Below are 24,207 nucleotides of genomic sequence, written 5' to 3'. Positions count from 1 at the left end.
AGAGGTGGAAACGGGGCTCCCCGGGGTGTGAGCAAGGGCTTGGGGACCTGCCAAGGAAACGCTTGTCCTCAGCTGCCCCAGCACAAAGCCCTGCCCTCAAATCAGTTAAAAAAAACCACATTTACAGCTTTAGTCCTTTGCTTCCCTGGCCCCAGCGCATGCAAAAACCTCCCCGGCCAGATCCTGCCCTTTAAAAATCTGCCTCAACACCCCGGCGTCTTCCCCTGACGCAAATAGCGGTTAATAAATAGCACCACGAATAAGTCGGTGAATGATTTTCCAGCGGGAAGGGAGGAGCAGCCCCTAGCTGGGCGCCTGCCGTGCTACCTCTGGACCAGGGTCGGGGGTTTGCTTCGCACCCGGGGAAAAGAAATCACCTGCCACGCTCGGCCACCCACCCTTCCTGCCGCGGTTAATAGTGGAGTAAATATTAATGATGGGTTATGTTGCAACCTCTGTCCAGGAACACATTAGCCCAGTGGTGGCATTTTTGGTAAAAAGGATGGTGCTCCAGCAGAGTCACACTCACCTGGAGATTAGATACAGGGATTTTTTCCTAGAGAAAAAAAAAAAAAAAAAGCTCCTTTCTAGAGTAAAATAGAGGCTGTGGGAGTGTGGGTGAGGCAGGGAGCAGGGTGGATGTTACTAGAGAAGTCCTCAGCCAGAAGAAAGCAAAGGAGCAATAAATACCTGGCTCTGGCCTGTGACCAGAGCAGCAGGGGCTAGTGGAAGCCACAGGGCAATGGAGAGAAGGCAGTGGGAAGGAAGAGGTTAGAAACCCTCCTCGTTTCTAACCCAGAGAGATCCTGACCCCAGGTGCCTCGTTTCTCCTCATTTCACTCTGCCAATGAGACAAACAACCCTTGAAAACAGTTTATTTAGAACTGAACACCAAAATTCAAGTATATAAACCTATAAACCAGCCCCGCTGAGTCATGGGACCAACTCCTGGTCCAGCCAAGCACAGGCACAGGAGAGGGGCAGCTTAAACCTGAGCCTAAGGTGTAGGAGAGCAAAGGCGCAGCCCTGCCCTCTGCTTCCAACAGTTCCAGAAATACAGGAGGGGAACGACGTTGTCACAGGGGCCTCCCCCAGCGAGCGCAGAGAGCGGCCAAGTCTCGGAGCGGGGCCCTCGCCGAGGAGCTCGTGTCCGTGGGGGCGCAGGATGAGATGACGGACTGCAGAGCGTGGCTGTAGGCTGAGCGCAAGGGGACACAGAAGCAGCGTTAAGAGATGAAAGTTTCACTTACGGCCCGAAACTGGGCTTGGCTGCAGCCTTTGACCATGAAGGAGAAAAGAGAAGAACTGGTTTTTAAGATTAATCAACATGCCTGTAGTTTTCCACATGCTTGTTTGCGTGCTCTGCATGATTACGAGCCTGGGAAAGCCAAAGGTTTTTATAAAGCCCCAATTTCTCTATTTTTTTTTTTTCCTCCCCTAGAAGACAACTCCCAGTTGCTCAGCCAGGCATTCTCCCGAGCTGTACTCAAAACCAGAGCACTCTCCATGACCTAACAAAGACAATTTCTACCACCTTCTTGCATCCCCCCAGCAGAAGATTCAGCATGAAGGCAAAGAGGTTTTCTGTGCCCGTAACTGATTTGCAGTGTTTTCCTCAGGGTTCTCCCTCTACCAACACACGTGTGTACTACAGCAGCGTTAGAGAGGCTGGTGCTTTGCTGAGGGTGCCACTAAGCTCCCTGAAGGGACAGAGGAAGAGGTTGGGTTAGAAAAAAGCAGCAGAGCACCTGACTTGCCCTCTCTGGACTATGTTTGTAGGAGCATCTCTGAACAGCAGCTCAGGACCATGGAAACATCCAGCCACGTTTGATTTCTCCCTGTATAATCAGGGATCCATCTAGACGCCCTCTCTCCAGAAGCAGGAGCTCTTACCTTTGTGGTTTTTGTAGAAGACACAGTTGTTGGCACAGGTATCTGGGTGGGAGTCCCAGAAATCGGACCCGCAGGAGCACAACGGGGGCAAGTCAATGTTATACAGCTTCATCTTCTCCCTCATCTGGGCCCGCAGAGCTTCGAGGTACCTGCAAGGGATAAAATATTCACCTGTGCCAGTAACACCCGGCTCCGCGCAAGGAGAGGCCATCCAGCCGTACCTCACGTGCTCCTTATTTCGCTGTTTTTCCTTAATCATCTTCTCTCTCCTCTCCACCAGTTTCAGCTGGGCCAGCGTGTCACAGGCTCCCTCACGCAGGGAGGGTCCTTGCTGGGCAGCCACCTCCCGCATCCTCTGCTCCTCCGCCCGGCGCTGCTTCTCCTTCTTGCTCTTAATCCTGCAGGGACACACACGCTCAGAAGGAGCCTCCCCACCGCCACCTCCGCTCCCCTGCTTGTAAGATCAGGGCAGGTGGATGTAGATGCTGCCGCTGCCTTCGCCCAAATCACTCCACCAATCACAGACTTTTTAAGCTTTAAAGACAAAGCAGTAAAAAAATGCCTTCCCAGCCTCCTTTCTTTCCCGCTACGGCAATACCAGCCTGTGAACACTCTCCTGCCCTTGACCTCCTCCTGCCTGCTAGTTTTCTCACCGTCGTGGCCTTCTCCTGCGTCACGTTCACACGTGCTCCTGTTAGGAAGTGCCGCCTGCAGTTCCCCAAAAGAGCTGCTCTTCTGCCCTTCCAAAACCAAGAGCGGTGCCTGGGCTCTTTCCTATCCATCAGGAAGGACCAACAGCTCAGCCTCCCCACTTCTGATTCCTTCCGATTGTGGGGCAGCCTGGATCCTACCCTAAGCTGTCCTTGCAGCTTCCAGGACGGGGCTGCAGAGGAGAGCTGCGTACAGCAGAGAAGCTCCAAGGATCCCACACCTACTCACCCCAAGACAGGCTTTAAGAGGCATTTTGAACCAAATCTTCCTCTATTTCCTCGATCTCCCTTGCACCCTCCAGCCCTTTGGGTGGAATCTGGGTTGTATAAGTCACACCAAACGCAAAGCACGTTCCCTTGACAAGTAGCAATTACAAAGCACAAAGACTTTAAACTGAAGCATCTGCCATTTTATTCCTGCTGATGAGTACCAAATGCAATAACATGTTACAGGCTGATCACTGCCAAAAGGCATTTATAAGGGAAAAAAAAAAAAAAAAAAAAATCAAGGCTGGGTAGAAGCTGGGGGAGAAAGCGTAATCGAAGGAGACATTTCGGATGTTCCTCCATTTGGGGGGTCAAATCTTTACATGCAGAAGGAAAGTGCTGAAGTAAAACTTCTCTAGTCAAGTTATAAACTCAAAAATGTTTTTTAAATGAAGTGGTAATAGAGCCTTAACTACCCCACCATAAATCTTCTGCTATAGAAACTAAGGCCAAGGCCAACTTAAGGCTTTACACTAAGTAAATTACAAAACCAGCTCTTTTCCGCGTACACTTAGCAGCTTGCAGCTCCATCAGCGTCCCTGCAACCAGGGGAAAAAAAAAAAAAATATATATATATATATATATATATCTCGCTAACTAGGAAGTCCCTGGTGTCTCGCCAGCACTTGCAGGGCAAGAAAAGGTCTCTGAAGCTCCCAAGTGCCAATTTAAAAGTCAGGAATGTGGCTGGAGGAATGTTTCTTTCGACTAAAAAGTGACTGTGAAGATCCTGCCCTGGGGTGTCTGTCCTGCTCCCACAAAGCCTGACCCCTGCAGAGCTGGCCTTAGAGACCAAGATGGTCAGAGCTACATAGTTTTATTTTAGAGCAAGCCAGAGACAAAAAAAAAAAAAATAATAAAATTAAGAGTATCTTTCCTATTTTGGTGTGAAGTTGCAGAGCTCCTCCTTAACAAACCCCTTAAAAGGGAGAAGATGACTAAACCACCAAAACAAGTACCCATACTTTTACACAGATATCGAGTTTTCAACTGCGGAACAAATGCTGGGAAATCTTTTTATTACACTATATACATTTATAGCTGTGAGGGCGAAGGGTCTGGTATTAAAAACCCCAGAGATAAGATCAATTTAACAACAGTGACGTGACCTCACCCCAAAGTTTCTAAACACAGACTGTGTAGCGCAGGGTCCTGGGATCAGTTCCCAAGAGCCGCTGTCTGGGGAGCTGCAGCTCTCCCAGTCTGATGTTTCAGCTCCCAACTCCTATCCAAGCTGCACGGGGACTCAGAAACTCAACACAGCCCAAGGGTCTCTCCTGGGGGGTTGGCTGAATGAATCCCACCCCAGGGTTAACAGATCGGGCACTAAAATAAACCCAGGAGATAAGCCAGGCTTTACAACTGGCATTCATATTGCAGAGCTTCTTTCAATGTACTCCCAGGTTTCTAAAAAATTGATAAAGTGGCCTTTTTTAATCCATCAGGGCAGCTTGCAGCCAAGGAGGCAGAATGCTACCCATCGTGTGGATATTTTTTTTTTTTTTCCACATCAAGCTGCACAATCTTCTCAAAGCCTCTGCATTTAGGCTGCAGAAACACTTTCCAAAATACCCGTTGCCTCGCTCACACCAGCCAAACACACGAGACCCCAGGGGTGGCCCTGCCTGCGAAGGAGGTGGCGATACCGAGAGGCTGGCTCTCATCTGCGCGTACTCACTGGGCCATTTGCTTCTGCCTCTCCTTCTGCCTCTGCTGCTCCCTCACTTGCTCGCGCTCGATATTCATGAAGAGGCGCCTGTATCTCAGGTACTCGTTCTGACGCTGCGGGAGAGAAGAGGCACCTCTGAGAAGGACGTCTGGGGGCAGGTTGGGATCGATAGCGAGTGAAAGGAGGGTGCAGAGAGGGGGGATGAGTCTCTTGAGCCAAGGAACCAGCACCAGGCCAAGAGGGAATGGCCTCAAGCTGCGCCAGGGCAGGGTCAGACTGGCTCTTAGGAAGGATTTCTTTGCAGAAGGGGCTGTTGGGCGTTGGAATGGGCTGCCCAGGGCAGGGGGGGAGTCCCCATCCCTGGAGGGGTTGAAGAGTCGGGTTGACCCAGCGCTGAGGGATCTGGTGGAGTTGGGAACGGTCAGGGTGAGGTTCATGGTTGGACTGGAGGAGCTTCAAGGGCTTTTCCAACTGAGATGATTCTGTGGTATCAGCGCTCAGCGTGATTTCTGGAGCGCAGGTCTATCAGGATAGAAACCTCTCTCCTTCCTCAAGAGACCCTCAGACGCCTCCTTGTGCACATGCCCCAGGACTGAGAAGCTGGAGAGACCATGGTCAGCTTGGAGAGGGCAACCGAGGCACCTCAGCTTTGTACCAGCACCCCTCGACCAAACCCTCCTGCGGATGGAAGCTCTGTCATCTGACAAACTCCTAAACTCTCACTTTCCTGGGGGTAAGAGAGCTGGTTCCCACTTCACCAGAGGACTACGAGCTACAGGCCAAGAATTTCGGTTCACCTGGGGACCGGTGGTCATCTGCAGTTCACTGAAAACATGTATCTCCAAAAAAAAAAAAAAAAAAAAAAAGAGTGTACAACACCAAGCTGGACCCACTACACGCAGAACCACAGAGGTGGCAAACTCATTGCTCAGAGAAATTTAAGAGCCCCGCAGGGAACAACTCCAACACAGATACTACACACGAGGAGGTTTAGTGTCTGGGCTAACTCCACCGATGCCGCAACAGTAGGGAAACCTCCCGGCTAAAGCTCACACCAAAAGCCCTCCCGCCCCCACGGGAATCAGGCAGCACACAGTTAGTTTGAGCTCCACGATGCCAGAAAGTTTAAGGCGTGGATTTTTCCTCATCGACGCCAAGAGTTTTGGGCTGAGTTTGTCCATCTCGCCCAGCGGAAAACGCCCCGCGCAGCTGGAGATAAAGGAGCAGGAGAGATCGCCAGGCTGAAAGAGGAGAAAGCTGGATGGAAAAAACCCATGCGGAAGAGAGTGCTGCAAAACCAGTTATCTCGGGATGGATCAGAGCCAAGGAGATAAAAAGCAAAGGGGCAGAGGGAACCGCTGGGGGAAGGAGCTGCCTGACAGGCCCCAGCTGCTGTCACGCCGTCTAGAAACCACAACCGGATTTTGAATCAGCTTGTTGGAAAAATGCACATAAAAAACAACAAAAAAAAAGCAGCAATTTGTTCAAAGTCCTTTCGAGTTTTACTGCAAAAAAGCCGACAAAAGAAGAGGGAAGTACTCCACATCAGAAGCAGGAAAATAAAAGTCACTTCCTTTAGACATTCAAGAGAAACATCATCTCTTTGCATGAGCTAAACCGTCCTGGATGCAGGCTGGTAAATAAAATTTATGACAATTTAAATAAAATTCTCATAAAAATCAGACATTCAGCATCAGACCCGCAGTCTGTGCTTGAAAGCCACCGTCCCGCTGCCTGGTAGTTGCTGATACGGTAGAAACCTTTATAATTCCCAGCCTTACACCCAACACAAGATACAAGTGGATTTTGTTCTTTTTTTTTTTTTTTTCCCCAAAAGCATTTTTGGCAGCTCCCGTCTCTCTCCGTGCAACTACAGAAAGCGACACCTTTGTTCTACCAAGGCAAAACGAACGCTCCAACCCTTCAGGGTTATTCAGATCCCCCGTTTGCGCTTACGGTCACGACAAGACCTTAAAACAAGAACCCGATGGGTTTGCCCAAGACCTGAGACACAACCAGCGCCGACAAACTTACAACCCTAGTCGATGCTTCATAATTAAAGCTGCTCCTGAGGCTTCTTATCTGAGCTAGCAGCATCCCCTACGCTCAACCCCTTTCAGTCCTGAAATGGAGATGAAACAATGAGGACTTGGCTCCAGCGGACAAACCTGCTTCTTGGTTTCCTCACGGTCTACACCAGCCCAGAGGATGAGGGGAGCTTGGTCATCGGCGTGCAGCCTCTGCGGGGGCTCGGGCAAGCTCGAGTCCTTCACTGATCTGTCACAGAACTGGAAGATAACAGCAGAAAGCAGCATCAGCATCTTCACGGTCAAGTTTCTCATCTTCCCTCAGCAAAATACTCCTCGCTGGAGGATCCCTACAGTCCTCAGCAGGGTAACCCACTTTTTTTTTTAGGCTATAGGTTGGCTATAGACAGGAGAGACACATGGGACATCTCCGTGCAGGAGCACCAAAGCTTTGTCAAAACAATTCTAAAGCTATCCTTGGAGGAGGTTTCTGGTTTAGCTTAAACGTGGATTCACACCTCCCCTCCCCAAACTTTCATTACAAACTTCACAAAGTGCAAGAAAAATAACAGCAATACAAATAATAATAAAAATAACAAGTGTCAGGGGAATTCAACAGCCAACGCCTCCCAACACCTCAGCCTAAACCTCCGCCTTCTTCCCTCCATGCAATATTTAAGCCAGTATTTCTGCTCCCAGCTGGACTAATCACCAGCACATGCTGCTATAGCCATCAAGTATTGGCTAACTACTCCAGGTAATCAGGGCAAAACATTTCCACACCTCAGACACTTAACGAAAGCCTGAAAACAAAAGAGGCATCAATAAATACATCAGCTCGGTCCTCACAAGCAGATTCACAGAACCTCTAAGGGAGGGGTTTCACCAGCCCAAGGCACAGGAATTGTCACCATCAGCCCTGATGTAAAGGTTTTTTGGTTTTTTTTCTTTTCTAGTTGGTTTCTGGCTGATTTGATGCACCACCCACAGCTCTTCCACCCCGCTGCTGCCTCCAAGTGGGGCTCTGGACCGGAGGCAGTTGCAGGTCCTGCTGGCTGCGGCGGAGCTCAGTTGAGCATACGATGCAATTGCACACAGTTTCAGATTTCTGCTGAGCGCCAGCCAACTGGCATCACAAGGCAGGCACAAATAAAACCCCTTTTGAAGCCACAGCTGCAAGATGAAAGCAGCGAAACAGAAGCCGCCAATCTCACTTCGTTTTGACACTCTTGAGCCTGTTTTGATGACAGTAGGCTTAAGAGTTAACCAGGCCTGAGGGAGCAACTGCTCTCCTGCAACAGCAGCCTCTGCTGAAATAAACCCAAATCCCAACGATTCGAACCTCTCACAGAATCATTCTGGTTGGAAAAGACCCTCGGGATCAAGTCCAACCCTCAGCCCGACTCTACAAAGTTCTCCCCTACCCCACATCCCCCCACAGCTCATCCAAACGGCCCTTAAACACACCCAGGGGTGGGGACTCCACCCCCTCCCTGGGCAGCCTATTCCACTCTCTGACCACTCTTTCTCGGAAACGTTTTTCCCTCATGTCCAGTCTGAACCTCCTCTGTTGCAGTTTAAAGCCATCTCTCAAGACCAACTGGCCCAGCCCCATAGGAGTCTTACTTTTTCAAATTCAATTTTGATGTAGAAGTCATCATCTTGCTCAGCCTGCTGCGGGGTTGTCCCCTGGTCTTGCAGTTCAGCTGGAAGATCGTGATGCCCTGCCAGAAGGATTTCCTCACTCTCATCTCCTGCGGGCACCGTGGCTCTCTTGCAAGACTCTGGTTTCTGGAGGAGAAGGGAACAGACCAGCGTAAACATGGAATTCAAATGTGGCTGCTTCAGTGCCGAGGCAAATTCAAACATCCTCGTGCACAGGTTCAGAAGTAGCTTTAACCCGAGCTCTGTAGAGTCAGTCGAGACCTGGCGAGCAGCAACACCACACGTTCAAGCATCACTGCAAGGCACGAGAGCCAGAAAAAAGATAATCTGAATTTAGCTGGGTAATTCGTGACTACGTTCTCACCAACTACAGAAACAGAGGGACAGATGTGTGTGGGGCGAAGGAAAGGCAAGGAAAAGACCTCTCCAGGCGCTGTTTCACGACTGCAAGGAGTTGGGGGGATCTCTGGAGTGACACTCTAGTACGTAGCATACTCCTTCAGATGGTAAGTGGGCAGGCTCCCCGGTGGCAATTAACAATATTTTGAGAGGCAGCAGATTGTTTCCTACAAACTAAAAAATTAAAATGCCAGAAGCAAGCTTGGAGCCAGGATTTTTTTTTTTTTTTCTTTTCCCCTGCCTTGATGTCCCTTCAGCATGCTAGGAAGGGAAGAGCAGGGCTGCTGAGAGTGGGAGAGGATGGATCAACAGGAAGAGAGCAGGTCACGCCAGGGATCCCTGGAGGTGGCTCTGCTGCCATACAGGAAGGACAGAGACAGCCCGGAGTTATTTGATAGGCGTAGGAATTACTCTATGGACCCTGTTACAGCAGAAACACAACACAGAAGAGCTGCTTCGGTGAGGACGAGGGAAGAAAGGAATGGTGAGGCCACACCTCGATGAGTGGGTTCAGTTTTGGGCAAAACCTCACTCCAAAAAGGCCATTGAATGACTCGAGCGTGTCCAGAGAAGGGCAACGGAGCTGGTGCAGGGTCTGGAGCACAGGTCTGATGGGGAGCGGCTGAGGGAACTGGGGGGGTTTAGTCTGGAGAAGAGGAGGCTGAGGGGAGACCTCATGGCCCTCTGCAACTCCCTGAAAGGAGGGTGCAGAGAGGGGGGATGAGTCTCTTGAGCCAAGGAACCAGCGCCAGGACAAGAGGGAATGGCCTCAAGCTGCGCCAGGGCAGGGTCAGACTGGCTCTTAGGAAGGATTTCTTTGCAGAAGGGGCTGTTGGGCGTTGGAATGGGCTGCCCAGGGCAGGGGGGGAGTCCCCATCCCTGGAGGGGTTGAAGAGTCGGGTTGAGCCAGCGCTGAGGGATCTGGTGGAGTTGGGAACGGTCAGGGTGAGGTTCATGGTTGGACTGGAGGAGCTTCAAGGGCGCTTTTCCAACCCAGATGATTCTGTGGTTATTGCCGTTCTATCAGAAAGTAGAAGGAAATGAAACTGTGGAAAAAAATCCACCAACTTTGGGGAATGATCAGTTGGTGAAAAGATTTTGGGTGCTGTCATGCTGGGAACCTACAGCAGTCTACCATACCCTAAGGGCAAAGCGGCTGAAGACTTGGTGAGCAGGATCATCTGAAACACCGGACAGGTCATTTCCACCCGATTACCATCTAGGTATCTGCTTGGGAAAGCAGGGAAGAAACTCTCTGGATGTTTTTGACCTGAAAAGAAACGTCTGGAAGAGAGGAAGAGCAATGATTTTGGGAACGTGGATTACTGATCACACGGAATGCAACTCTTTAGAGGGAAGAAGGAAAAAGAAAAAAAAGAAAAATGCAGAAAAGAGGACTGAAGGAGAAGCAACAGTTCCTTTGAACTGAGAAAATGCAAACTAGCTGGCTAGAGTGGAAAGACAAGCAGCACAGTGGGAGACAACCCTGGCTAAATCCCAAGGTCTTCGTGCGCCCGCGATCCATGCCAGCACGGAGGAAGGGGAGCACGGGTCAGATTACTGAAGGAATCACACAGGAGACAACACAAGCACGTGGGGACAAAAAAAACAAAACAAGTGCCAGAAAGGTCAAAGCTCTAAGTAAGATAAGAGAGAACAAGGTAACAAGTCAGGCTTTGAGACTAAAGACTCACTGCTCCAGAAGGACAGCTACCAGGGGACACCGAGAACAACAGCGTTTGATGCTTCTGGGCATCAGTGTTCAGCCAAAGACTTGCTCCGAGCCAACAGGAGGAGCCAGAAAAATCTGGGATTATTATTGGGAAGAGTCAGATTATTCCCAGGAGCTGAGGTTTTTAAGCAGGACCTGCCCTGGGTTACTGGCAGACAAGCTGCTAACAGCCCACTCCTCCCACACCCCCAAACCTGTGGAGGTCCCCATTATCAGAAAGGTGTCTATCTTCAAATAAAGGAGGGGAAAAGGAAATACTAATGAGAAGATTTTAGCCTCAAGAGTTTAACTGCCTGACTTCTAGAAAAACAAGAGGAAATTACCTCGCAAACTGCCTGTAAACTGCTAGAAAACAAGATAAGCAGCAACCAGCATAAATTCATCAAGAGCAAGTCGTGTCTAGCTGGTTTGAATTTCTCCTACAATAGAAGAAAGAGGCCTCGGGCAAAGAGCAGCAGAAGACATCTCGATTTTAGCTCAGCTTCTAACATGGCCTAATTCAACACTTGTGAAAAGAAAAATCGGTTAGATGAAACTATTATACTGGAAGTGTAACACTGATTAAAATCACTACCCAGATTCAGTCTCAGGAGTTCACTGCACAAAAGTAGGGTAAGAACTAGGTGGGCTCTGCTTGCTAATTTCATTATTGGCCTGGATGGTGGAAGAAAGAAGGACCTTGATTATATTTACCGACCCCACCAAGCCACTTGAAGTTGCAAAAGTATTTGAGAACAGGCTAAAAATGCCGGGGTTCAAGCCAAAGAAATCAGCTGGAATAGTCAGCGCAAGGAAATTCGACCAGGACAAAAGCAAAGGGCAAGGCAGTGCACTACAGCAGCAATTACCAAGGCAGCCTTTTGCATCTGAAAAGAAGGGAACAAGCTGCTGTCCTGCCCGTGACCACGACAAACCCTCACACAGGGGGAAAGATTCAGATTAATATTAGAGCTTTTTTCCCTCTACTATCTTGGAGTAATAAAACAGAGTAATGGAATAAATCAATAGATCCCCCCCCGGAATAAACTGCCATGGGGAGCTGTTAAATCCTCCGTGCCAGAGGTATGAAGGGAGCGTAGATTAAGCGTAGCTACTCAGGTTCAGGTGGGAGGATGGCCCCGATCCCTCCCAGCCTTGTTTCTCCCTGCCGTGGATGAGTCGCCACGGAACTCCCACACATTCTTCTCGCTGTGTTCTGCAACCCTCTGGCTTGCAGGGGCAGAGGCTTTATTATTCACGCGAGGCTTTAGTGCTGCTAATAGCGAAGTAATGAATCACTCCATCTCCCTGAGCCGTCTGAACGCACCGAGGACTTAAGCAGAAGGTATGTTTAGTGTCGGAATCCGGTAACGACGCTTTCGAGCCCATAATTACACCGTTTCTGTAACTCTTGTTGGCAAAGCTGACTTCCTTGAACAGAAATCCAACAGTACACCGTGGAGGAGGAGCAGGACCAGCCCTTATATAAAAGGTATTTTCTAGATAACAGCCAGCCAAGATCTACTTCACCTTTGATGAACCCGAGAAAGAAATGGGAATGAAGAATTGCAAGACGGGCAGGAAACTAGCTCAGGAGGAGGCACGAAGACAAAATACCAGGTTGGGTCGCTGCTGGTGTTCTCCAGGATGGTCAAAGTCTGTCAGTTTAAGAAAGGTCTTGGCATAGAAAGCAGGATAATAGCTGTGACATAAAGCTGCTCTTGAGAACCGAAGTGACAAAAGCAGGATGAAATTCAGCAGAACAAAAGGCGAGGCACTCGGCACTGACCTCCTTACGTGGCTCCTATGCACTGCTTCAAGGAAGGCAGATGCGTGCCAACAATTCTCTACCAGAAGCCAGCCCTGCGTAAGGAAAACCCTCCAGATCTTCGCTGCCCACACAAAACAAGGGATTGATGCAAGGGAAATGGCTGTTGAGGTCTGCTGAAGAAATAAAGGCACCTAAGGGGAGGGCTGATCATCACATTCCTCCCGGATACCCAGATCACAATCTCAGCCTTTAAAAGAACCTTTTTTGAATTCCTGTTTCCTAGTTTATCTCTTGTTAGTCCCTGCAAACAGAGGGGTTTTCACTCACTTTATCCTGTCGCCTTTCAGAGAAGGCGGCAAGAACAGAGGGATGGAGCCCTCGGGCCACCGAAATCCACGGGGTAATCATCAGGTGGGGCACAAAAGCCCAGTTTGTTTCACTTCTGCTGGAGAAACTCACTGAACCACGCTTTGGAATTGCTAATTTAGAGCCAGACCTTCAACTGTTTGCAAGGTAATTCCTCCTACCCTGCCCCAGGCACCCCTTGCTCACCTCTCGGCTCCAGATTCCGCCGGGGAGTTCGGGGGCTCCTTGGAGCACGGTTTTGCAGGACGCCAGCCTGCGCCGAACTTGCTTCAGGGTTTTGCTAAGCTGCCATTTAAGAGGGAAGGTAAAGACAAGACAGAAGAAGTGGTCACTGGCGGCTTTCCATGAGGGCTACGCCAAGAACTTCAGCTGCAGCAGGGTCTCCTACTGCACCCTGCTCCAGCCAAGGTGCTTGATCAAGGGAGAGCAACTCAATACACAATTGGGTAACCTACAACCCCAGGTGTCTGTTTCAGAGCTGCCCAGTGCACTGAAATCCTGATCCAGGCACGGTTAAAGGGCTTGGTGACAGTTCATCCGCTCCCAAAACACTTTGCTGAGATGCCACAAGTCCCAGGTCCCTGACTGTCCTGCCCAGAAGCGATTCCCCACCCCAAGGGAAGCGGAATAACTCCAGCTCCTCAGCGAACACACGTGCTTTCTATGCTGCACAAACATCACTATTAAAAAAAAAAAAAGCTTAAAACAGTCCCCTAAGGGTGGTTTTTCCAAGATTTCCCGCTCCCACACTCCAGGTCTGCAGGAGACAAGCTGCAATGAGGTGGCACCACCTAGTGCCACCTCTCTGCTACGACAGGGCTGCGCAGCAACAAGTCCCTGAACGCGGCGGGGGGGGGGGTGAAAATTCACTGTATCTACAAGCAAGCAGGGCAAGTTCAACCCCAGCGCCCTCCAGGAAGACATCTACTATCCTATTTGATGCTCTGATGAGCGCTGGGGAGGAGTACAATATTCAGTAAACCGGTGTGAAAATGTAAGCTGGATTGAAAAAAAAAAAATATTAAGGGATGCGTTGTAAAAGAAAAAAAAATATCGCCTGCCCTGCATCTCAAGCCGCGAGCATCCAGCAGGCCGAAGCAGGGATGAGAACTGCAGGAGGGGAAGTGCTCACCTCAGCAGCTTGCTGCTGGAACGGCTCGTCTCCCATCCCCGGCTGCGGTGGCGGGACCACGCGAGCGCCAGGACTGCAGATTCTGGGTGTGGGGGGGCTCCGGAACAGGCACGTGCTCTTCCTGGGGGCGAAGCGCAGCACGGAGCCCGCGTACTGCGCGGCCACGCTGCTCTCCCTCTCCGCCTGCCGGGACACAGACCCCGGAGCTCAAAAGCCACCTGTAAATCTCTAACCATCGTCCAGCAGGACATCCCCCGCGCTGCGCGGGAGGCGCTGCCTCGATTTGGTGGCGTTTCTTGGGATGGACAATTTTGTTTTCCACGCGGAGGGGGGCACAAAGAGCCCCCAGGCTCTCAGGGGCATCCACGGACGTTCAGCTTGGAGCGGCGCTGGCAGAGTTACGTGAGGACAGCCCCACTCCAGCATGCCTCCCGAGCCCTGGAAACGGCCCAAACACCCCAGGGGTGGCCAAACCCATTGACATTTCAGTGCATTCCCTTCTTGCTTCACAGTCAGTTTCTGGCAAGTCTCCCTGGCAGTTGTTTAAAAGCAGAAAGGATTCAATATATTCACAGAATAACCTAAAACAAGCCCCCAGGGCTGGGAATGTGGAGACAGGGTGAAAGTGTGGCTGGTGAACTATTTGACCACCCTGGAAAAGGGATGGCAGAAATAAGCTGCTTTGCTGCAGATGCAACCAGGAGACACCTGCATCATTCACAACTCTGGCCTGGCTATTTTTTTTTTTTGACTTAACAGAATTTTAACAATTCTGCACAGAGCACCAGGACTCTGTTCTGCTGCTGCCCAAGAGAGCCAGTGACCTTTCCACAGGGACACAAAGGGCTTAAAGCACCAGAGTGAGCCAAGGGGTCACGCTGACCTCACTTGAGGGGACACCGTTCACGGCCACGGGGCCTGCCGTGACCACGAGCTTCCTGGCTTTTTCTTATCAACATCTTAACTTGAGGTCTAGTGGATTGGGTTTGTTGTGTTTTTGGGTTTTTTTTAACTCATTTACATGCTTTCAGAGAGGTCTCTCCCGCAAGACTGCTGGTGAGGCAGGGACAGGGATCTGCTTACCGCTTCGCAGGACTGCTGCAGCTGCTGCTTTCTTCGCATCCTGACCTGCTGGTTCACCCGCTGCCTCACCTCTCCCTGGAAGCGTCTCAGGCTGGCTGCCTTCTCCCGTTGCTGCTCCTTCAGCTCCTCCTCCACCTGAAACGCTGAAGCCTGCAAGAGGTGAAAGCAGATTTCAATGATTTTTTTTTTTTGCTACATCGCAGCATTACAGCAGCTTGCATTCCATCCTGCCTTCCCACACCTGCATCTGCAAGCCAGGCAAACAGCACCCAGAGCAAACTTAATGTTTTGTCTCTAAATCTGTGCCATAACAGCTTGGACAATGTCTACTGAATTATTATGAGCTTGGATTGACTCTAGCTGGCCAGATACGGAGCGCGCGCACCCTCTCCTCGAACTCTCTGCAACGCACATAGAAATGAAAAAAAAAAAAAAAAAAGGCAGCAGCTTCATACAGCAACTCCCATCTCCTGCTCCCATGAAAGGATGCTCAAGTATTCAAAGCCTGGATCCGAAAGGAACAGGCTGGCCTCTGATCCCATTAACACTCTGCAAGAGCAAGGCTGGAGGCGTATCAGGGAAGCAGTTTGCAGAGCACAGCACAGGCAGGGCTACAGCTCCGAGAAGGTTTTTACCATCTGAAGTAAAAAGATTAAAAGCAATGACCTAAAAAAGAAACACCTTTTTTTTTTTTTTAAGGTTCTCGCTTGAAGTCACGCCAAGCAATTCTGCTGATACTACCACGGTTTAAAGAAAATTGGTATCACCCTCCTGGCTGTCACACAGCCTAAAGCAAGAAAAATCAGTCTGAAGGGATGGAGGAAAGGGGCGAGTCTGAAAATCAACTCAGCAAACGCCGGGTCGGATGCTCCCTACACCCCGCTGACCGCCAGGAACGTTCCCAGCAGCAAAGCAAGGTCAGCACAACCAAACCAAACACGAAGACGGGGAGAAATCTGCTCTGTTAACGATGAAACCCAGCCAGAGCTACAGAAAACAGCGCCGCCGCCAGCTCGCTACGCTCCCCCTTGGCAACCTCATCAGCAATTCTGATGCAGCAGGCATTCATATATATTTTTTAATATGATCCGCTAGCGTAAAAAAGTGTATTAAATAAGCTCTGATAACCCTGTGCACTTTTATCCACACCTGAAGGCACCTAAAAGCTCCTGTGCTGGGGGGAGGACTGGGAGCGCCCAGGGCCCCCCCGAAGCAGTCAGGAAGAGTTCAGCTCCCCCAGAAGTTTCATGGTGCCAAGGTGGAAGTTATGTGGAATATGGAGATGATTCATTTCCATATATTATCTCAACCTTTCAGGATTTAAATTACAATATGGAAATAAATCATCTCAGAAGGGCAGAAGCTTCTGTAACGTTTAGATGTTAATTACAGGGGACTGAACTCATCATCCTATATTTAATGCACTTTTAGTCCTCTTATAATAACCCTCAAAGCAGAAATCCCTGAGATAAGCATCGATAAAGATTTTCTTAAGTGTTTCTAATGGGGTACAGCAGAGATTGGCTCCAGACCCTGAAACATTCAACTATTTTTTTAAAAAATAAGCAACGTGGAATAAAATCTTGGCTGACCCACATCCTTTACGGATGAATGGGAAGGCGAAGATATGGGGGGGACCAGTCAGCTGGGTACAGCACGGGCACCTCAATGCAAAGCTACAGGGTGGGGCTCCAAACCCAGCGCTCATAAACCAAGGAGCAGCCAGGAATGGTGAGAAAAGAACCTCACACGGTGGGGCACGAACCTGGTAAGTTTTAGCTGCGCTACCTACACTGGAAGGCAGCTTCTAGAAAAGAACGTGCTGAAAATCTAAAGGCCCAGTCAAAACTAAAAGCACCCAGTACAAATAATTAAGCAATCAACGGCAGCTGATTAGAGCCCTGGCTGGATTCCTCACCTGACCCGTGTTTAAAACCGATGCATTTCTCCTAAAAAAACACAGCTTATTTGAGGGAAATCAACTCCAGGCTTGTATAAACGGGCCACCAAGCCCCATGGTCACCACGGTGGCTTTTGACCCTACTAAAAATCATTAAAATAAGCTTATTTTTAGGAGCAGCGCTCCCGGCTGCCTTCAAACAGAGATAAAGCTCGTTTCCAGCCCCAGCCGCCCCTGCAGGGTTTACTAGCACAACCAGAGGGGTTGGGGACACCCCCGACGAGACCCACCAGCCCAGAGCAGCACTCACAAAGGCCAGGCTCTCCTGCGGCTGGTCCGGGCCACTCTCCACCCAGACACCCACAGGGGCCACACTCTGGCTCCTCTGGGCCAGCACCTGCCAGCTCTGCCGCGGGGGTCTCGCTCGACGGCCCCCCGGGTGCTCCCCGGCCCCCCGGGGCTGTTCCTTGGTGGGTGGCAGCATCCGGGCACCACAGTGGGTTTGGCCCTGGGGAAGGGGCAGAGGGGTGAGCATGTCCCCCAGGTACCCCAACCTGCACCCACAGCCCCCCCACCCCCCCAAACCCCCATCTCCTGCACCCACAGGTACCCCAACCTGCACTCACAGCACCCCCCAAACCCCCATCTCCTGCACCCCCAGGTACCCCAACCAGCATCTACAGCACCCCCCACCACCCAAACCCCCATCTCCTGCACCCCCAGGTACCCCAACCAGCATCTACAGCACCCCCCACCACCCAAACCCCCATCTCCTGCACCCCCAGGTACCCCAACCTACACTCACAGCACCCCCCAAACCCCCATCTCCTGCCCCCCCAGGTACCCCAATCTGCACCCACAGCCCCCCCCCCCCCAAACCTCCATCTCCTGCACCCCGCACCCCACTGCTCCCCCCCACACCGCTGTACCCCCCCCCCCAGTTACCCAACGCTAGGGCTCCCCACAGCAGCCCTGCAGCCCCTCCACAGTGACTGGGGACACCCAACCCCTCGCTGAGGGCCCCTATACCCCCAGCCCCCCAATCCCCTCACCCATCGCCCCCCCCCCCGCAGCTTCACCTCCCCATAACCCCCCTCCCCTCCCTTCAGCCCCCGGACACCCCCAGCCCTTGAATCCCCTCCCCGCACCCCTTCTCTGACCCCCCCACACCGCCCCGGCCCCCCAGGCCCCACCGGCCCCCCCAGGCCGCACCAACCGCCACTTCCGCCTCAACCGACGCTTTGAATCCCGGCGCCACTTCCGCCCGCCTGGCCCCGCCCACGAGCCCGCCCATAGGCGCAGCCCCTTTGGCCCCGCCCACAGCCCCACCCATAGGCACAGCCCCTCTGGCCCCGCCCTCATCCCCGCCCACAGGCGCAGCCCCTCTGGCTCCGCCCACCGCCCCAGCCCCTCTGGCCCCGCCCCCACAGGCTCCTGGGCCCATGGGTTCGCGTCCCGCCGCGGGCGTCCAAGGTGGGGATGTGTGTGTGTGTGTGTGTGTGTGGTGACTGTTCTGTGCCCCCCCCGCAGGACATCCCCGAAACAACCCCCTGAGAATCCCTAAAATACCCCCCCAGAGCATCCCGCTGACAGCCCCCCCCAAATATCCCCACAGTGTCCCCCAGAGCATCCCCGAACCCTCCCAAAGCATCTTCTTATCACATCTCCCCACAACGTCCCCCCCAGAAGCCCCCCAGAGCATCTCCCTATAATGTCCTCCCAAAAAGTCCCCCCCAAAACACCTTCCCGTAGCATCCCCCTATAACCCCCCCCCCCCAAAATCTCTCCCAAAGCATCTCCATCCTGCTGGGTCCAGATGCTCGAGGCCTCGACCCCTTTTTAGGGCCGGGGAGCCTCCTCGGGGGGTGGCTCACTGGGGTGATGAGCTTGGCAGGTCTCAGAGAGGGGGCGGGAAGTGGCTCCGGGCATCCTGCCCTGCATCCCGGCTGCCCTATTCAGCGATGCCCAGGAACCGGCTCTAATTGACACCAGGGCTGGAACGAAGCCTGGATGTGACCGCGGCTTCGTTTTAAAGCCTGGCAAGAGGAAAAAAATGAGGGCGAGGGGCTTCATGGGGGCGGGGGCAGCTTGGCAAAATGCTCCCCCCTGCAAAAAAAAACAACTTGATGGGATACGCGGAGCCCTAAATCCCAATGGATTGTCCGCGGAGGGGATGGCAAACCTTAGCCAGGCTCACCGGGGGGATGCTCCCGACCTCGAGCATCTCCCCACGATGGGGAACACATGAAAATGGGGGGGGGGTGACGGGGGGAAAACTGCAAATCTGTGTGTTTTTTCCCCCAAATAAATGTCAGCTCGAGGCCGCCGGGGAGGCGAAAGCTGCCAGGACACAGGGCTCTATTGAGAAAGGAAAGAACAAAAAAAAAAAAAAAAAAAAAAAGGGAAAAAAAATAAATTAGCCGGGCGGAACGCCAAGCTGGGAGCGCCGAGGGACGTGCCCGGAGTGGGGAAGCGGAGCAATTCGGGGGGCGAGCCTGCCCGAAATGTGGGGAGCGCCGGCTGCCCCGTGGGGCCACCCTGCTCCCCCCTGCTTGCTGCCGGTGACCTGGCTCCTGGCGCTGCACGCAGGTAGGGTTTTTTCCCCATTTTTCCATGGTTTTTCCCATTTTTCCATCGTTTTGGGGGGTATCCAGATGGAGGATGGCGGGGGGGGGAGTGAGGAGGGTGGCGGTACCTGAGGAAGGGGGGGTTTGGGGGGGGGTTGCTGCGACGTCGAGCACCCCCTCCACTTGGGAGAGGGAAAAAGGGGGGAAAATAGGGAATAAAACCTGGGAAAAACACTTTTCCAGAGCCAAGCGGGACCCGCTGGTGGGGTGGATCCGACACCGCTCGCCCCCCCGAAGCTTCTCCCCTGCTTTTCATCTTCCCCCAAACCCCTTTTTTGATCATTTTTCAGCACCCCCAAATCTACTTTCTTACCCATCCTTCAGCATTCCCCAAAAGCTCGTTTTTCACCCTGTTTCTAGGTTTGCTCCCGTTCACCCCATCGCACCGCAACTCCGGTTGCATCCATCATTTATTCCCTAAATACCCACATTTTGGGGTTCAATGAGCCCCAAACCACCCCATCCCAGGTCAGGCAATGCCAAAAATCACCTGTAACAATTTTGCACCATTTTACCAAAGTTTGGACCCAAAACCAGCCCCAGGGAGGGCCCATTTCCCTCCGGATGAGCTGAGGATGCAAAGCCAGTTGGTTTTGCATGCTGCTGGCTTTAATTTGCACCCCAAAAAAGCGCCTGGCTTGCAGCCAGGGCACCCCAAAAATGCCGCTGTGCTTTTTCCAAGGAAATAGGGATTTATTCCATCAAATAGTAGGAAAATTAGGATTTTTGGTGGGGTCCCTAAGCCAGAGATGCTGTAGGAAATAGGAATATTGCCTGATTTATGAATTAACTCCCAAATTTATTACCCAGAGCAGAGAAAAAAAATAGCAACTGGGTGAAAAAAGGAACGAAATGGTTAAAGAGCAGCGATTTGGGGGTGCACTGGGTGCGAGGATGCGTTAGAAGCTGCATCCCCATCCCGTGCCTGGGTTTCCCCTACGGGGGCCCCCTAAATTTTTCGGATCGGGGCATGTTTTCGGGGCCGAGCTCTGCGCTGCTGGGAAGGACGGACGGACGGACGCTGCATACCAATAGGTCCCATGACTTTTCGGGCTTGTTTAAAGCCTTTCTTGCTCCTGCTTCGCCCTCCCCAGCTGGTTTTCCCACTCTCCCCCCCTCTTCAATATGAGGTTTGTTCACCGTCAGGTGACGGCATCTGCATGGGGGTTCACGGAGGGGACCCCTGGGCTGGCAAGAGGGGGGATGAGATTACGGTGTTTCGGGGACAAACCTGTTTTGGGGACTCCACCCCCAAAAAATATTTTTTTCTACTTTTTCCCTGCCCTTTTTGGCTTAAAACCAGCGATGAGGAGCAATGCACGTGCGCTGTCCCCCGTGATGCAGTTTTGCATCTGCGGGGGGGTTTTGGCTGGAGCGGAGCATCTGAAGGGGATGGGCTTGGGAAGCAAAAATCCCCCCCACCCCCTGCAGTTTTGGGGGTGATACACACATCTTTGCGAAGCATCGCACTGGGAGGGCTCCTGCCCCCATGCAATTTTTGGGGGTGATGCCTGCATCTTCGCAAAGGGTGAATTAACCTGGATGCAGGAGAGCTCCCGCGCCCCCCCCCCCCCCCTCCATGCACATTTTGGGGGGCAATGTATGCATTTTGACAGAGCATTGCATCAACCCAGCAACAGGAGGTCTCCCACCACCCATGCACCATTTGGGGGCAATTCATGCATCTTTGCAAAGGGTTGCGTTGACCCACACCCCACGCCTGATGCATTTTTGGGGGTGATGCATGCATTTTGGAAAGGGTTGCATCACCCTGGGTGCAGGAGCGCTCCCACCCCCGATGCAATTTGGGGGGGGGGGATGCGTGCACCTTTGCAAACAGCCCTCTTGCAGAGTGCTTGGCCATCCCAGTGTTGGGGATGCATTTTGGGGGTGTTCAACACAGCTTTGGGAAGGGGTTCCCCATTTTTCTCCGGGCTCGGAGGACCAGGCAGCCTGCCCGGACTTGGCGCCCCACTGTCTCTCCCAAGGTCTGCTGGCAGGGGTGAACATCACCAGCCCCACGCCGCTGGTCCGCGGCACGGCGGGCAAAGCGGCGCTGCTGTCGGTGCGCTACGCCAGCGCCAGCGCCGACAAGCCGGTGGTCAAGTGGCAGCTGAAGCGTGACAAACCCGTCACCGTCGTCCAGTCCATTGGCACCGAGATCATCGGCAACCTAAGGCCCGATTACCGCGACCGCATCCGGGTGCTGGAGAACGGCTCGTTGCTCATCAGCCCCTTGCAGTTGACCGATGAAGGCGCTTACGAGGTGGAGGTGTCCATCACCGATGACACTTTCACCGGCGAGAAGACCATCAACCTCACCGTGGACAGTAAGCACTAGAAGGATGTCCAGTGGAGGTTGGGTTCTCCATGGGATGTCTTCCCCGACCACTTTTTGGGAGGGCTTTCTCCAACTGGGAGGCTTTTTTGGGGGTTTGTCCACCCCATGCAGCCAAGCTACATCCCTGGTGGGGTTTTGATGTCACCCCTCCCTCCCCTGGGCCCATCCATCCCCCTGAGACACGGCGTCACTGTGGTTCCCCTGCTTGTCCACAGTCCCCGTCTCAAAGCCACAAGTGCTGGTGGCCTCCTCGACGGTGCTGGAGCTCAGCGAGTTCTTCACTCTCAACTGCTCACACGAGAACGGCACCAAGCCCACCTACACCTGGCTGAAGGATGGGCGGCCCGCTCAGCAACGACTCCCGCCTGCTCCTGTCCCTGACCAGAAGATACTCACCATCACCCGCGTCCTCATGGCTGACGATGACGTCTACAGCTGCCTGGTGGAGAACCCCATCAGCCACGGCCGCTTGTGTCTATTTTTAGCCTTGTTTTTTTCTATTTTTTTTTTATCTGTCCCCGTGAAGCTCACTGTCTACCGTAAGCCACCCGTTCTACCCCTGCACCTGCGGGGCTGGCCATCCCTTGCAGATGCTCCCAGCTAAAATCTGGTGTGGGGGGTGTCCCCCCTTCATTCCTCTCCCCCAGGCCGGAGCTCCCTCTACATCATCCTCTCCACGGGCGGCATCTTCCTCCTTGTCACCCTGGTGACTGTTTGCGCCTGCTGGAAACCCTCCAAAAAGTACGGCTGGGGGTAACATGGAAGCCAAAGGGGGTTCTCTTATCCTGGCCCATCTTGTCCCATCCTGTCCCATTCCATCTCATCTCTTCGCATCTTATCTTGTCCTGTCCCATCACATCACACCTCATCCTGTCCCATCCCATCCTGTCTTGACCTATCCCATCTTATCTTGTTCCATCTTGCCTCATCCTATTTAGTCTTCTCTTCTCTTCTCTTCTCTTCTCTTCTCTTCTCTTCTCTTCTCTTCTCTTCTCTTCTCTTCTCTTCTCTTCTCTTCTCTTCTCTTCTCTTCTCTTCTCTTCTCTTCTCTTCTCTTCTCTTCTCTTCTCTTCTCTTCTCTTCTCTTCTCTTCTCTTCTCTTCTCTTCTCTTCTCTTCTCTTCTCTTCTCTTCTCTTCTCTTCTCTTCCCTTCCCTTCCCTTCCCTTCCCTTCCCTTCCCTTCCCTTCCTTTCCCTTCCCTTCCCTTCCCTTCCCTTCCCTTCCCTTCCCTTCCCTTCCCTTCCCTTTCCCTTCCCTTCCCGCCTTGATCCATCTCTCCTGTCCCATCCCTTTCTATCCCATCCCATCTCATCTCCTTCCATCCCATCTTGTCCCATTCCATCCCATCCTATTCCACCCCATCTCATCCCATCCCATCTTGTCCCATCTCGTCCCACACAGTCCCATCCCATCCCACTGTGTCCCACCTCTCCCTCACCGCAGCATGGTGCTGGCGCTGCCCCATCCCCTGTCCCTTCCCCAGGGAGAAGCGTCAAACAGAGACACAACCGGCCTCCGAATACGCCGAGCAGGACGAGGAGCGCCTGAAGCACGAGGGTGAGTGCTGGCCCCGGCGTGGTGGTGGCGGTGGGTTGGGGCACGCCAATGCCACCGGCACGGTAAGCAACGCCTTGCCTCCACGCAGCTGAGGGCATCCCGCGGAGCAGTGAGCACGAGCGCAAGAACCCGGTGGCCTTGTACATCCTCAAGGACAAGGTAAGCAGCTGGCAGGGCGCCGGCTTGGTGTGGCAGCACCGGGTCTCGCGTGCGTTGCACGCTCATCCACCCTTGCTTTTGGCAGGACTCACCAGAGGCGGAGGAGGATTCGCCACCCGAACCCCGCGGCACGGTTGAACCGGGTTACACGAGCTCGCCGGTACCGGCAGCTGGTCGCTCGCCAGGACCGGTGGGGCGTTCGACTCGTCGTTACCATCGCTCGCCGGCTCGCTCGCCCGCCTCGACGCGGACGCACAGGTCGCCGCCAGGATCGCCGGCACGTTCCCGCGGCGCCCCACGGCTGCTGCGGACTGCTGGCGTCCACGTCATCCGGGAGCAGGAGGAGGCCAACGCCGTGGAGATCAGCGCCTGAGCAGGGGGGACATGTGCGCGCTTCGGCGGTGGCGAGCGAGCGGGGACACCAGCATGGCCCCACTCCTGCCACCAGGCATCATTCAGCTCGGCGTAAAGTCACTAATTTGCTATTGATCCCACCCGGAGCTCCCCTCTTCCGTCCCCTGTCTTCCTGGGGCGTCGCTTTAAAGGCTTTCTTGCCGGGATGAGCGTGTGGGGAGCGCGCAGAAAGCACGGGCATGTGCTGGGAGCATATGGGAGAGAGCGTGCACACAGCATGCGGAGAGAGCATGTGAGGGGGCGCGTACAGAGCATGCAGAGAGAACACGCATGCAGCGCGCAGAGAGGGCACGCACGGAGCGTGCAGAGAGAACGTGCGGGTGCTGCGCAGCAAGAGCGCTTGCAGAGCATGCAAGAGGGCATGCACACAGCGTGCAGAGCAAGCATGCGCGGAGAACACAAGAAAGCATGCGCAGAGCGTGCAGATAGAGCGTGCAGAGGAAACATGCAGAGAGAGAGTGTGCGTGGAGCGTACAAGAGGACGTGTATGGAACATGCAGAGAGATTGTGAGCAGA

At 53.0% G+C, this 24,207-nt stretch overlaps 2 protein-coding genes across 2 annotated transcripts; one reads left to right on the top strand and one right to left on the bottom strand.

The window, feature by feature from the left end:
• Positions 1 to 858: 858 nt before the first annotated feature.
• On the bottom strand, positions 859 to 18,037 carry CCDC15 (coiled-coil domain containing 15). The gene is made up of 11 exons (XM_074848906.1): positions 17,810 to 18,037; positions 16,904 to 17,101; positions 14,694 to 14,843; positions 13,611 to 13,793; positions 12,665 to 12,763; positions 8,193 to 8,357; positions 6,708 to 6,827; positions 4,549 to 4,652; positions 2,115 to 2,291; positions 1,894 to 2,042; positions 859 to 1,198 (listed from the first exon to the last, which is right to left on the bottom strand). Exons 1-11 carry the CDS (start codon positions 18,035 to 18,037, stop codon positions 1,077 to 1,079), a joined length of 1,695 nt encoding a protein of 564 aa, XP_074705007.1. The 3' UTR covers positions 859 to 1,076.
• Positions 18,038 to 18,769: 732 nt separating this feature from the next.
• On the top strand, positions 18,770 to 23,771 carry HEPACAM (hepatic and glial cell adhesion molecule). Its single transcript, XM_074848960.1, has 7 exons — positions 18,770 to 19,182; positions 21,209 to 21,550; positions 21,777 to 22,100; positions 22,209 to 22,302; positions 23,045 to 23,118; positions 23,207 to 23,277; positions 23,363 to 23,771. The coding sequence occupies exons 1-7, from the start codon at positions 19,098 to 19,100 to the stop codon at positions 23,648 to 23,650; spliced, it is 1,278 nt and encodes a 425-aa protein (XP_074705061.1). The 5' UTR covers positions 18,770 to 19,097; the 3' UTR covers positions 23,651 to 23,771.
• Positions 23,772 to 24,207: the final 436 nt, after the last annotated feature.

Source organism: Strix aluco, chromosome 23, assembly GCF_031877795.1.
Source record: "Strix aluco isolate bStrAlu1 chromosome 23, bStrAlu1.hap1, whole genome shotgun sequence".
NCBI lineage: Eukaryota > Metazoa > Chordata > Aves > Strigiformes > Strigidae > Strix > Strix aluco.
Note: the sequence above shows the minus strand (reverse complement) of the source record. Positions and strands in the feature narration are given on the sequence as shown.

What these genes read in the sequence shown, in the direction of transcription:
- CCDC15 (XM_074848906.1), bottom strand. Translation starts at nt 18,037, where the DNA reads ATGGGCCCAGGAGCCTGTGGGGGCGGGGCCAGAGGGGCTGGGGCGGTG. An exon ending in TCCAGCAGCAAGCTGCTGAG is followed by an intron (nt 12,764 to 13,610) that starts GTGAGCACTTCC and finishes CTTAAATGGCAG; the next exon opens with CTTAGCAAAACCCTGAAGCA. An exon ending in GTGAGGAAACCAAGAAGCAG is followed by an intron (nt 4,653 to 6,707) that starts GTTTGTCCGCTG and finishes TCTCTCCCGCAG; the next exon opens with CGTCAGAACGAGTACCTGAG.
- HEPACAM (XM_074848960.1), top strand. Translation starts at nt 19,098, where the DNA reads ATGTGGGGAGCGCCGGCTGCCCCGTGGGGCCACCCTGCTCCCCCCTGC. An exon ending in GCTCCTGGCGCTGCACGCAG is followed by an intron (nt 19,183 to 21,208) that starts GTAGGGTTTTTT and finishes GTCTCTCCCAAG; the next exon opens with GTCTGCTGGCAGGGGTGAAC. An exon ending in CATCAACCTCACCGTGGACA is followed by an intron (nt 21,551 to 21,776) that starts GTAAGCACTAGA and finishes GCTTGTCCACAG; the next exon opens with TCCCCGTCTCAAAGCCACAA.